Source organism: Dasypus novemcinctus, chromosome 1, assembly GCF_030445035.2.
Source record: "Dasypus novemcinctus isolate mDasNov1 chromosome 1, mDasNov1.1.hap2, whole genome shotgun sequence".
In the NCBI taxonomy this organism is placed as follows: Eukaryota; Metazoa; Chordata; class Mammalia; order Cingulata; family Dasypodidae; genus Dasypus; species Dasypus novemcinctus.
Window position 1 is genome coordinate 68,178,550 of NC_080673.1, and position 13,565 is coordinate 68,192,114.

The following is a 13,565-nucleotide window of genomic DNA, read 5'->3' on the forward strand; positions in this document are numbered from 1 at the left end:
CAGTGACAGATATAGGCTATTATATAATCTTGTCATAATTTACAAAAATGTGTGGGAGAGAGTGTAAACTATAATCTATGCTTAGTTGCAATGCTTCAAAGTGTGTTCATCAGTTTTAACAAATCTACCACACTAATGAAGGGTATTGTTAATATGGGAAAATGTGGAAGGGCTAGGGAGCAGGGCATATGAGAATTCCCTGTATTTTTTTTTATGTAACATTTATGCAATCTAAGTATCTTTAAAAAAAAATAAAAAAGTATATAACAAAAAATTTGCCTACTTTTAAATAAATGTCTGGTTTTAAGTATGATCTGGTATTGAAATAATAGATGATTCCTAGGTCACCTTTGTAACTACATGCCTATTCACCAAGAATAAGATAAGATTCAAATTTTGTCTATTTACTGCAATGCTATCTCACCAAATTCATGATGTGTATTTATAAGTCTTTAAAATATTCTGAAGCTCATCAAAGGATAAAAGTTGAGCTTTAAAATTCCAGTATCTTACCAGACACCTAAAAGTTTTCCCTAAATAATGAAAAAGGAATAAACTTTATAAACAGTTAATTGAGTACTGCTTTAATGCTATTCACTTACACAAAACACACTTACATACTCAAAAGCAGATTAACATACCTTGCTGGGACTGTGAAGGTGCTACAGGAACTTCTTGGTTTGGCTCAAAAGGAAGTTCAGGTGTTAGGTTTTCAAATTGCTCTTTACTAATGAGATTTAGCTTCTTAAAGTTCTCAACTTCTTGCTGAAGTAGAATGGAGGAATCTAATTACTAAACTGGCTAACAAAGTAACCAACATACAATAATTTGATACCAACCTCAAAAAAAAGAAATTTTAAAATAGGTATTAAATGCAGATTAAAAAAGATGTTCTAATAAAGAATCTAACATTATACTTAATAACAATATGCAGAGTCTAAAAGAGGCAGAGAGAACCCTAAAATATTATGAATATTTTAGAATGCAAATACATTATAAAAGCATACCTACTAATCATTATTTGTTGAACATTTATACACAAGACTGCTAGGTTACAAATTAGTCTAATACATGTTCCCTTCTCTTAAGGAATTTACAAGTTAGAAGGAAAGAAGAAATATACCTATAAAAATAATACTACACAGTATATGAAAAATGGTAATATTTGGTATAAGAAATTCAGGTCATTAGCATCTCAGAAGAGATGGGACAAAAGCAGTTCTTGAGGGATAAGAATTTTTTTTTTCTTTTTTTTTTTTTTCTTTTTTTTTTAAAGATTTATTTATTTATTTAATTCCCCCCCATCCCCTGGTTGTCTGTTCTTGGTGTCTGTTTGCTGTGTCTTGTTTCTTTATCCGCTTCTGTTGTCTTCAGCGGCACGGGAAGTGTGGGCGGCGCCATTCTTGGGCAGGCTGCTCTTTCTTATCACGCTGGGCGGCTCTCCTCACGGGCGCACCCCTTGTGCGTGGGGCTCCCCTACGCGGGGGACACCTTTGCGTGGCACGGCACTCCTTGCGCGCATCAGCACTGCGCATGGCCAGCTCCACACGGGTCAAGGAGGCCCGGGGTTTGAACCACGGACCTCCCATATGGTAGACGGACGCCCTAACCACTGGGCCAAAGTCCGTTTCCCAAGGGATAAGAATTTAAGAGAAAGAAAAAAAGCATTCTAGATTAAATAAAGTGAGTAAAGATGAGAGGGTTGGAATAAGTATTGTGTTTATTTAGAAAATAAGGAAATGACAGAGATGTGTAGAACCAGTGGCAAAAGGCCCAATAATAAAGTTAGAGAAGAAGATCTTTAATATGATGTCAAGAAATCTTTACATTTTCTAGTAATGGGGAGACACCTGGTTAAAGATAAATCTGGATGGCCCCTAGGGTCCAAACTCCCTTTGGTAGCTTAAAAGCACAAAGGCTTAATAGAAATGAGTTGTTATAGCACAAAGGAATAGTCCATCCCTAGCCCTGGGGCTCCAGAGACTCTCCCATTCAAATTAGTACCACAGAGTCACGTAGATGTTCCCTGCTCTAACCGACAGAGGTGGAGGCCACTCTCCCCCGGAAGGCCATGGTGCATGAAAACCATCTACACCGGGCCTAAACCATGAAAGGAAAAAAAAACAACTTCTTTTAAGTTTATCTCAATAAACCCTACCATTGGTGCTAATATTTACATGATGCTTTACACAATAGTGTTTAAGTAGGTAAGGAACAAAAGTATTTGTCAGTGGAAGAAAACCAAATACCATTGTTAAAAAATAGCTGTAGCACCTTGGTCTCAATAGCTCCCTAAAAAAAAAATATTTTCTTTCTGTCTTCAAACACGAATAGGTATTTGTCAGCTCACAACATTTTTATATCTTCTTAGCCTTTTACACAATCATTTATTTTCTTTTAAGGACAAGATCTAACATGATTATTTCAGCTTCTGCCTCTATACCAAATGCTTTTTCAAAAGTCTTCAATAGAGGGATGTGGCTCAAGCGGTTGAGTACCTGCCTTCCACATGGGAGGTTACAGGTCCTGTTCCCTGTGCCTCATGATAAAACAAAAACAAACAACGAGCAAAACAAACAAAAACCAACTCAGGGAAGCCAACTGGCTCAGTGACAGCGCTGGCTTCCCACATATGAGGTCCTGTGTTCAATCCCCAGCACCCAGTACCTCAAAAAATAAAAAAGTTTTGTGTAAGTTCTTCAAGCCAAACCAGAGTCATTATTCATGCTCCGTGTTCCATACCTCATCACAGAGTTTGCTGTAAACTCCCACTTCATTCAATAAACACTTTTGTTGTTTTTTTGTTTCTCAATAAACATTTATTATGTTTATCACATGCCAGAAATAACTGTTTTACCCTCAAGAGAACACATAGTATATTATTCATATTTTTAATTTTTTAAACTTAGTTGTTTAAGTATAACATACATATACACACACTGGAGAAGTGCACCATCATAAGTTATTCATTTCGTTAAGTTATGAAAAGTAAACAGACCTGTGGAGAGGGTGTAGCTCAGTGGTTGAGTGCACGCTTCACATGCATGAGGTCAGGGGTTCTATCCCCAGTACCTCCCCCCAAAAAAAGCAGAAAGAAACATAACTGTGTATAGCCACCAATGCATTAAATATAATATTACTAGCATCTCAGAAGCCTCCCTCAGGCTTCTTCCCATGATAATCCCCTACCTTCTCCCCCCCAACCCCCTCTATTCACCATGCTGACACCAACATCAGAGACTGACAGTCAGCAAACTACAGCCCCTACAAGGCGAAAACCTGTTTTTGTAAATTGTTCTATTGGAACACAGCCACACCCATTTGTGTGTATATTGCTTATGTCTGCTTCATTGCTATAGCTGACAAGAGTTGGAACAGAAAATATATGGCTAACAAAGTCAAATACTTATTATGTAGCCTTCTACAGAAAAATTTTGGCCAAACCACCTCCCTGGTATTCTATTGAATTAATTCACCACAATTTTTAAAAATCCATTCTACTGTTAATGAGCATTTGGGTCCTTTCCAGATTATAGCTATTACAAACAATGCTGCCATAAATATATAATTTTACATAACACTTCTTTTAGTGCAAAGAGGCAGGCATGTTTGTTGGGTATGTACCTAGGACTGGAATTGCTATTTTGTGGCACACTTCCATTCAACTTTAGTAGAAAATGCCAAATAGATTTCTACAGAGGCTGTACCTATTTACATTCCCATTAGCAGTATATTAAAATTCCTATTGTTCTATATCCTCACCAATACTTGATATATCAGTCTTTGATCTTAAGGACATTATGCTGAGTTAAAAATGCCAATCTCAAAATGTCACATACTCTAATTCCATTTACATAACATTCTCATAATGACAAATTATAGAGAAAGAGAACAGATTAATGGTTGGTTACCAAGGATAGACACAGCAGGATGAGATAGGAGGGTATGACTCTAAAGGGGTATCATGAGGGATATTTTGTGGTGGTAGAACAGTTCTATGTCTTCACTGTAGTGGTGGTTACATAAATCTATACACCATAAAAGGACACAGAACTATACACACACATTTGTGATAAGAAACACCCATTTTTGGTTTTTATATTGTACTGTATTTACATAAGATGCAATATTTGGAGGAAACTGGGTAAAGGGTACAGAGAATCTCTCTGTACTATCTTTGCAACCTCCTGTGAATCTATAATTATTTCAAAATAAAAAAACAAAGGGAAAAATGTAGCCATTCTGCAAAGTTGTATGCGACCTACATGTGTTTTCCATTTGTATCTGTTAATAAGGCAGAAAAACATTTCACATTTGTTGATCTGTAAAGTATATTTTATAAGGTTCCTATTCAATTCCATTGCTCATTTTCCTATAGGATTGATTTCTTATTGATTTGTAAGCTTTTATAAAATGCAAATAGAAAAATTCTTCTTCCACTCTGTAATTCATCTTTTTCACTCTTAATGTTTTTGATGAGAAGTTCTTCATTTTAACAAAGTGCAATTTATCAAACATTTCCTTTACTGTTTGAATTTCCAGTTTAATAAATCTTTACATACTCAAGGATCATAGAGATATTATCTTCTATAAGATTATTTTGTCTTTCATATTCAGATCCACAATCTTTTAGAATTATTTCATTTTTACATATGGTATGAGATCAGGGACAATATGTACTTGGAAAGACTGTGTATTTCTGCAGTTGTTGGATGCAATGTTTCACTTATATCAATTAGATCAAGTTTCTTAATTATGTTGTTCATATTTTCCATATCCTTACTGATTTTTTGGTCTGCTTGCTCAGTGAGCTAATAACAAAACAAAAGGTATCTTAAAACCTCCCACTATGGGAGCCTTACAGAGCAAATACAAACTTAATACAAGGGAGTGAGAGGAAGGTTCATGCTTTTCCCCCACTCCACCTCCCTAAGTGAGATTGTCAATAACCTCAGGCTGGAAACCCCTCTTGCTAATGTTAGAGGGGAGTCACTGTCCCAGCAGTCTATGGCCCTCAGGGAGTGGCGTACCTAGCAGGTAGAGAGGGGCACATCTATCATGGGAGCCTAAAAGTTGTTAGAACAGCACATTGCCTGGAAGCTCAGATACCTGGTACCATAGGTCTCCAGTCCTCTCACAAAAACTAATCACAACTTGAAAAATAAGTAATTGAAATTGCTTCATTTTTCTCTCAAAATCAGGCTTACAAGAGTCAACTAATGTCATGGTTAGTCTGGCAACCAAACAGAAAACAACTACATTTATTTGAATGTCCCAGGATCTTCATGGGAATTTTCCAGGGCCCTACTCTAGAGCAGGTTTTTATTACCTCGATATTTGAAGAAAGTCAGACTGATCAAATAATCTACAGTTTGCCAATGTTATGTGAAAATTCAAAATGCATATACTTTTACTTAGTTGTAGCCCTGAAAAATAGGTTGGGCTCATAGCCAGTGTTCGAGCAAAGCTTTTTTCAAATATATTTTGGCTTATATTTCTATCTGGTAACCTTATGAGACTGTTTTATCTTATGAGCCATTAAAGTATTTACATTGATACTCAAAACAAAACAAAAACCTCCCACTATGATTATGAATTTTCTTATTTGCCTGTCAATTTTGCCTTACATATTTTGAGGTTACATTATTAGATACATACAAATTTAGAATTATTATAATTGCTGGGGCAGTTAAACCTTTTATGGTTCTAAGACGCCCTTCTTTATGTCTCAATTATTTTTCCCTTAAAAATCTACTTTTTCTGGGGAAGTAGAAGTGGCTCAAGTGATGGGGCCTCTGTCTAGTATATGGGATGACCCGGGTTTGATCCCTGGGGCCTCCTGGTGAAAAAAAGGAAGAGAGGTGGTGCCTAGGCAGCGAGCCAAGTGCCCATGTGGTTGCCCGTGTGGTGAGCTGAGTGCCTGCATGGAGAGCCAAGTGCCATGTGAGTGTCTGTGTGCTAAGTGTCTGTGTGGTGAGCTGAGTGCCTGTGTGGTGAGCCAGTGCCCATGAGGGTGAGGCATGCAGCAAGATGATGCAACATGGGAGATACAAAAAGGAGAGTCAAGCTGGCACGCAGCAGAGACCAGGAACTGAGGTGGCACAGTTGACAGTGAGCTTCTCTTCACATCAGAGGTACCCAGGGTTTAATCCTGGTTAATCCTGGAGGAGAAAGATGAGAGCAGAGGACAGGGGGGAAAGTAGGTACTGAAGATCACACAACGAATGGGCACAGACAGTAGAAATAGCAAGGTAGGGGGAGAGGGGGAGGGGAAGAAAAAATCTACTTTTTCTGATGATCAATTCAGTTGCACCAGCTTTGCTGTGTTTAGTATCAATATTCACTTAAAATCTATACTTTTTTTTACCTTTGTATTGCTCTTCATTTCAGTTTATATCTCTAGGTTTCTTTCCGAAATCATTCTCCTTGGCCTGAAAAACCTCCTTTAATATTTTCTTTTTTAAAATTAATTAATTACCCCCCATTTTTGCTATCTGTATCCATTTGCTGTGTAATCTTCTGTATCTATTTCTCTTTTTGTCTTCTCATTTTTTCTCTTCTAGGATTCACCAGGATTCGATCCAGGGGACCTCTGATGTGGAGAGAGGTTCCCTGTTGGCTGCACCACCTCAGTTTCTCGTTTCTGCTGCACTTCACCTTGACTCTCCCCTTTGTCTCTCTTTTCTTGAATCATCATCTTGCTGTGTGACTTATTTGCGCAAGCACTGGCTCACTGTGTGGGCACTCTGCTCGCCACGCAGGCACTCAGTTTGCCACATGGGCAATGGCTTGCTGCGCAGGCACTGGCTCACCATGTGAATATTGGCTCACTGCGCCACTTGAGCCACATCCACTACCCTAATATTTTCTTTAAAATGAATCTGCTGAAAATAAAGTTTCTCCTCTTCACTTTTTAAAAATCTTTATTTTATCAATAACATATCTTTATAACAGATTATTGATATAATTGTTTTTGTTTTAAAAGATTTACTTTTCCACACCCCCTTGTCTGCTCTCTGTGTCCACTTGCTGTAACTTCTTCTGTGTCTGCTTATCTTGTCTTTAGGCAGCACCAGGAACCGATTCTGGGACCTTCTGGAGTAGGAGAGTGGTGCTCAATCTCTTACGCCACCTCAGCTCCCTGATCTGCTCTGTCTCTTATTGAGTCTCTCCTGTGTCTCTTTTTGTTGCGTCATTTTGCTGTGCCAGCAGCTTTCCACGCAGGCCCGACTGCCTTCACCAGGAGGCCCTGGGAGTCTAACCCTGGACCTCCCATATGGTAGACTGTTAGAAACTGAGGCATGGTGGTCTCACAAAGGGAGACGTGCTGTTTCCATGGCTACGCTTTTAACATAGGAATGCAGCAATTAAGCCTTTCGAGTCAGCAGGACAGAGCTGTCCAGGGCAGGGAGAAGTAAGAGTAAACACACTTTGTAATTTGAAAGGAATATTAAATCTTCGTACTTAGAGATAAGTTCTTTAACTTACGAGTCTTGTTAATGGGTAGTTACACTGCTTGTTATCTCGATAGTTTGAGTATATATAATACCACATGTAGAAAATAAAGTTGTCTGAGGAGTGACTACTCGCAGACCCCCTGATCTCAGCTCTCTTTCTTTTTCTTTGTTTCACTCTCTCCTTTTCTCTTTCTTTCATTCCTGATACCCTTCGGGTCCAAATCTCCAACAGTAGATAGGAGCCCAATAGCTTGAGCCACTTCCGTTTTCCAAAAGAGATATAATTTACACACCAAAAATTCATCTACTTTAAGTATGCAGTTCAATTTTTTGTTTCCCCTTATTCTTGAAGGCTATTACCCAATTTTTTTTTCTAAAGCAATGTAATGATATCATTATGTTCTCTCCTTGTCTCCACCATTTCTGCTGAGAAGTTCTGTTTAAGTCTTACTATTGATTCTTTTAATATAATTTGACCCTCTTCTTGGGCTTTTGTCATTTGTTTCTAACAGATTTACAATGATGGCTTTGATGTGGTTTTCTTTGTATTTATCTTCTTTGAAGTTCTTAGGATTTTTAAAACTTCTTTCTTCCTGTCTTTCATCAGTTTTGGCAAATTCCCATCCATAATCTCATCAAATATTCCTCTGCCTTATTCTCTCCTCTCCTTTCTGAGGCTCCAATTACATGTATGTTAGATCTTTTGACTCCAGCACTATTAATCTATAGTACTCTTTTCTTTATAGGCATGCCATGGAGATAATGGGGGTTCATTCCAGAATACTACAATAAAGCAAATCACATGAATTTTTTGGTTTCTTAGTGCATATGTTATGTTTACATTATACTTTAGTGTATTAAGTGTACAAGAGCATTATCTCTAACAATGTACACAGAAGTAGGTGTAGCTCAGAGGTTGAGCACCTGCTTGGCATGTACAAAATCCCAGATTCAATCCCTGCAACCTCTTGAAAGAACAAGCAAAACAAACACCACAAGGGAAGCACAGAGAGACTGAGAGGTGGTGAACTTTTTTGTTTGTGTGGCTTTGTTTATTATTGAAATAATGCAAATGCTCATAATGATTGAAGTGATGAATGTACAACTATGTGATTACACCAAATACCACTGATTATACACTTTGGATAAATTATATGCTTTATTAATATGTATCAATAAAATTGATTTGTTTAAAAAATAAATTAAAAAGTAAAAAAGTAAAGTAGAAATCTTAATTTCAAAATACTTTTACTAAAAAACACTAACAGTCATTTGAACCTTCAGCAAGTTGTAATCTTTTTGTTGGTGGAAGGTCCTTCCTCCATTTTGATGGCTGCTAACTGACTAGGGTGGTGGTTGCTAAAGGTGGGGGTGGCTGTGTCAATTTCTATCTTTTCTCCTTCCCCTCCCACTCCCTTTACCCAGTTTCCTAGCGTGGAAACATCTTATAAAACTATAATACAGTATCACAACCAGATATTGATATTGACATCATTAAGATACAGAACTTTGTCATCATCACGAGGACCCCTTAAATTATCCTTTTATTGTGCCACCCATTTTCCTCCTACTCCATTCACTCCTTATCCCTACAGTGACAGCTAAAGTATTCTCCATTTCTATAATTTTGTTATTTCAAGAATGTTATATCAGTGGAATCATACTGTATGTAACATTTGGGTGGTTTCTCTCACTCAGCATAATTCTCTGGAGATTCATCCAAGACTTTGCATGTATCAATAGTACATTTATTTTGCTGCTGAATTACTATCCATGGTATGGATGTACTGCAGTTTGTTTAGCCATTTACCATTGAAGGAAACTGGGTTGTTTCCAGTTTGGGGCTGTTACAAATAAGCTACTGTATACATTTATGGGTAGATTTCACATGACCCTCTCTTCATTTCTATGGGATAAATGCTCATGACTATAATGGGTAAGGTGGTAGTTGCACAGATTGAGTTTTTGAATCATACAATATGTTACACAATATATTTGGTTCATAGTAACACAATCATACAGTATTTGTCCTTTTGTGTCTGGTTTGCTTCATTCAACATAGTGTTCTCCAGGTTTATCCATGTTGTCATATGCTTTACAACTTCATTTCTTCTTACAGCTGCATAATATATTTTTTAAAATTTCCTTCCATCTGCGTCCATCAGCTGTGTGTTCTTTCTGTGTCTGCTTGTCTTTTCTTTTCGTCTTTCTCTTTTTTCTTCCCCTCCCCCTTCCATACCCTGCTGTTTCTGCTGTCTGTATCCATTTGCTGTGTGATCTTCTGTATCTGTTTCTCTTTTTGTCTTCTCATCTTTCTCCTCTAGGATTCACCAGAACCCTGATGTGGAGAGAGGTTCCCTGTCAATTGTACCACCTCTGTTCCCAGTCTCTGCTGCGCTTTACCTTGACTCTTCCCTTCGTCTCTCTTTTGTTGCATCATCATCTTGCTGCGTGACTCACTCACGTGGGTACTGGCTCACTGTGTGGGCACTTGGCTTGCTGCGCAGGCACTCACGCAGGGACTCAGCTCATCACGCAGGCACTCACGTGGACACTAGGCTTGTCATGCAGGCACTCAACTTGCCGTGCGGGCACTTGGCTTGCCACGCATGTGGCAATTTCTTAAAATAAGACACCAAGAAGTTTACGGAATCAATTGACTCTTCCACTCACAAAAGATTTTCCTATAGTATGGAATGCTGTTTGACAGCATTTTACCAACAGTAGCAATTATTTCCAAAATTGGAGTCAATCCCTGCAAACAATATTTTATCACATAAGCCTATGAAATATTCTAAATCCTTTGTTATCATCTTAACAATGTTCACAGCATCTAACCAGGTAGATACTATCTTAAGAAACCACTTTTTTTGCTCATCCATAAGAAGCAACTCCTCATCCATTCAAGTCTTATTATGAGATTGCAGCAATTCAGTCACATCTCCAGGTTCCACTTCTAATTCTAGTACTCTTGTTATTTCCACCATATCTGCAGTGCCATCCTCCACTGAAGCCTTGAACCCCTGAAAGTGGCTCATGAGGTTTGGAATCAACTTCTTCCAAACTCCTGTTAATGTTGACATTTTGAATTCCAGGGATCACAAATGTTCTTAATGGCATCTAGAATGATGAATCCTTTCCAGAAAGTTTTCAACTGACTTTGCCCAGCTCCATCAAACGAAACTCTGTGGCAGCTACAGCCTTATGAAATGTATTTCTTTAGTAATAAGACTAAGAAGTTGAAATAACTCTTTGATCCATGGCTGCAGAATGGATGTTGTGTTAGCAGGCATGGAAACAACATTCGTCTCATTGCACATCTGCATCAGAGCTTTTGGGTGATGAGGTGCATTGTCAATGAGCAGTAATCTTTCGAAAGGAATCTTTTTTTTCTGAGCAGTAGGTCTCAACAGTGGGCTTAAAATATTCTGTAAATCATATTGTAAACAACTGTACTATCATCCAGGCTTTGTTGTTCCATTTACAGAGTACAGGCAAAATAGACTTAACATAATTCTTAAAAACCCTAGGATTTCAGAATGGTATATGAGCATCGGCTGCATTATCCTGTAACAAGAGAATCAGTCTGTCCTTTGAAGCTTTGAAGCCAGGCACTTACCCTCTCAAGCTTTGAAAGTCCTAGAATGTACTATTTAATAACATCTAGAATGGTGAGTCCATTACAGAAGGTTTTCGATTTACTTTGCCCAGATCCATCAGAGGAATCACAATCTATGGCAGCTATTGCCTTACGAAGACTCTTGCTTCCATTTAAATACATAAAGGTCATTATAGAGTTATTAATTAGTCTAATTTCAATATTGTATTATCTCAGGGAATAGGGAGGCCTGAGAAGAGGGAGAAAGATGGGAGAACAGCTGGTTGATGGAGCAAGGAACATGCACACAAAATTTATCAATTAAGTTTACTGACTTATATGTGTGTGATTCACGGGTGCCCCAAAACAATAACAATAGTAATATAAAAGAACACAGATGACCATAAGAGAAGTAATAACAAAGAAAAAACTTGAAATGCTGCTAGTATTACCAACACGTGACACAGAGACACGATGTGAACACATGCTGTTGGAAAAAAATGGCGCCAATGGACTTAGCTGAAGCAGAATTGCCACAAACCTTCAATTTGTTTAAAAAACACAGTATCTGCGAAACACAATGAAGGGAAGCACAATAAAATGGTATATCCCTGTTTTTCCCTCTTTTTATATCTCTATGCCTCACTTTGTAGTTTTCTTTTAATCCATCTTCCAGTTCACTAATTCTCTATTCAGCTGTGGTAATTTCTGCTGCTAAACCTATCCAATGCATTCAGTTATTGCATTTTTTCTGTTCTAGAATTTCCATTTGATTCTTTTTTTATAATTTCTAGATCTTTCCTGATATTTTCCATCTTTTCATTTTCTTTTAACATATTTATTATGGTTATTTTTAAGTCTATTGATAGCTCTACTATCTGGATCCTTATAAGTCTGTTTCTATTTTCTTCTATTACATCATCTGATTTTCTTATATGCCTGATTATTTTTGAAGGCCAGACATTGTTATTGAAAACTTAAGGCCTAGGATGATATTTTATTCCAGAAAGGATTTGTTTGCTTCAGGCAGGAGATTAGAGAAACTAGTGCATTTATTCTTTAAGAGGTTACAATGACTGGAAGCTGGTTTGGTATATACTGAGAACAAATAGGACTTTTTCAATATATTCTAATTTCTAGGATGTAGCCCTTCAAAGTGCCAACCCAAAGCCAGTCCTGTTCTGTTTCTTTTCAGAACTCCAAATTTTGTCATCCTAGACCCATAAGTTTTCTCAAAAGCTCTTTTCAGCTTCTCAGCTGCTTTTTCTGGATAGGCAGATGCCACTAGAGAAAATGCAGACCCAAAATAGCCTTACTTCCCTAGGTTTCCTTCTACCAGGTTTCTTACCATGTAATTACTTGCTATATTCTTACCTCTACTGAGCCTTCAGTAGATTTTCCTTTTCCCCCTTTTTTTCTAGTTGTTCTCAGCAGGAAGGATGATCTGAATTACCTAGTCTACCATTACAAGATGCACAAAGTCTAATTTTTGTTTTGCTAAATTTATACTTTGCCTTGTTTGGACTGAAGAGACCTAACAATCTAGTGGAGGAGACACTTGTAAATAAATTAATTACAACTCAGTAAAATAATTAAAAAACAGATATGGATGAGGAAGAGAGATAGAATAGGAGAGTGATTTTTTTCAGGGATGCACGGTCAAAAAGCTATAAATGTAGTGTTTCTAAGACAGTAATATCTGAACTAGGTTTTGCAATCTACAGGATGAAAAGGAGTTTATCAAGTATACAATCTGAAAAGATACTGGAGACAGAGGAAACATCACATGCAATAAGCATAAAACAATGTCTTGGTACTTATAAAGCATGAATTTTAAAACTGAGAGCAGCAGCACAATGAGGGCAGATATGTACATAAAGGTAAAATCATGAATTCTTGTTTGCCAAGTGTTTTAGTTTGGTAAAGCTGCTGGGAGGAGCACACCAGAAATAGGTTGGCTATTATTACAGGAATTTATTAGGTTAAAATCTTACAGTTCTAAAGTTGTGAAAACATCCAAATCAAGGTATTATCAGAGATGTTGTCTCACCGAGGGTCCGCTGCAGGTGATCCTGGACTCCTTCCATGTGACAAGACAATGACGGCTCTCCGGTCTGGGTCTCTATTCCAGGCTTCTACTCCAGACTTACTTTCTCCCCGAGCTCAGCTGTAGGCAAGCAGGCATATAGCTCAAATCTCCCCTATCCTCCCAGCCTCTTCTCTGAGCCTCTTGAGGGCCTCTTTTTGAGCCTCTATGTTCCACTGATTCCAGCCTCAGGCCTCTAAGACCTCTCTGCAGCTTTTGTAGTGTCTCTGTATGGTTCTCCTGTTTATAAAGGACTCCAGCAAGAAGAACAAAATGTACCCTGGGCCACACATCACTGAAATAATCCAATTAAGGGCCCCCAAGTGAATTTAATCCAAGCAAAGAGTCCCACATCCACAGGAATGGATTAGCCCTGGACATGATTTTCTGGGATCTACCCAGCTTCAAACTGTCACACCACTGT

At 37.9% G+C, this 13,565-nt stretch overlaps 1 protein-coding gene across 7 annotated transcripts in view; it reads right to left on the reverse strand.

Annotated features, from left to right (window-relative positions):
• LARP1B (La ribonucleoprotein 1B) overlaps positions 1-13,565 on the reverse strand; it is a 168,026-nt gene that overhangs the window by 55,456 nt on the left and 99,005 nt on the right. For all 7 annotated transcript variants that reach the window (XM_058292298.2, XM_058292104.2, XM_058292058.2 and 4 more), the window contains exon 12: positions 642-765. In XM_058292298.2, coding sequence (XP_058148281.1) covers positions 642-765 — 124 coding nt within the window. The remainder of the gene's footprint in view (positions 1-641; positions 766-13,565) is intronic.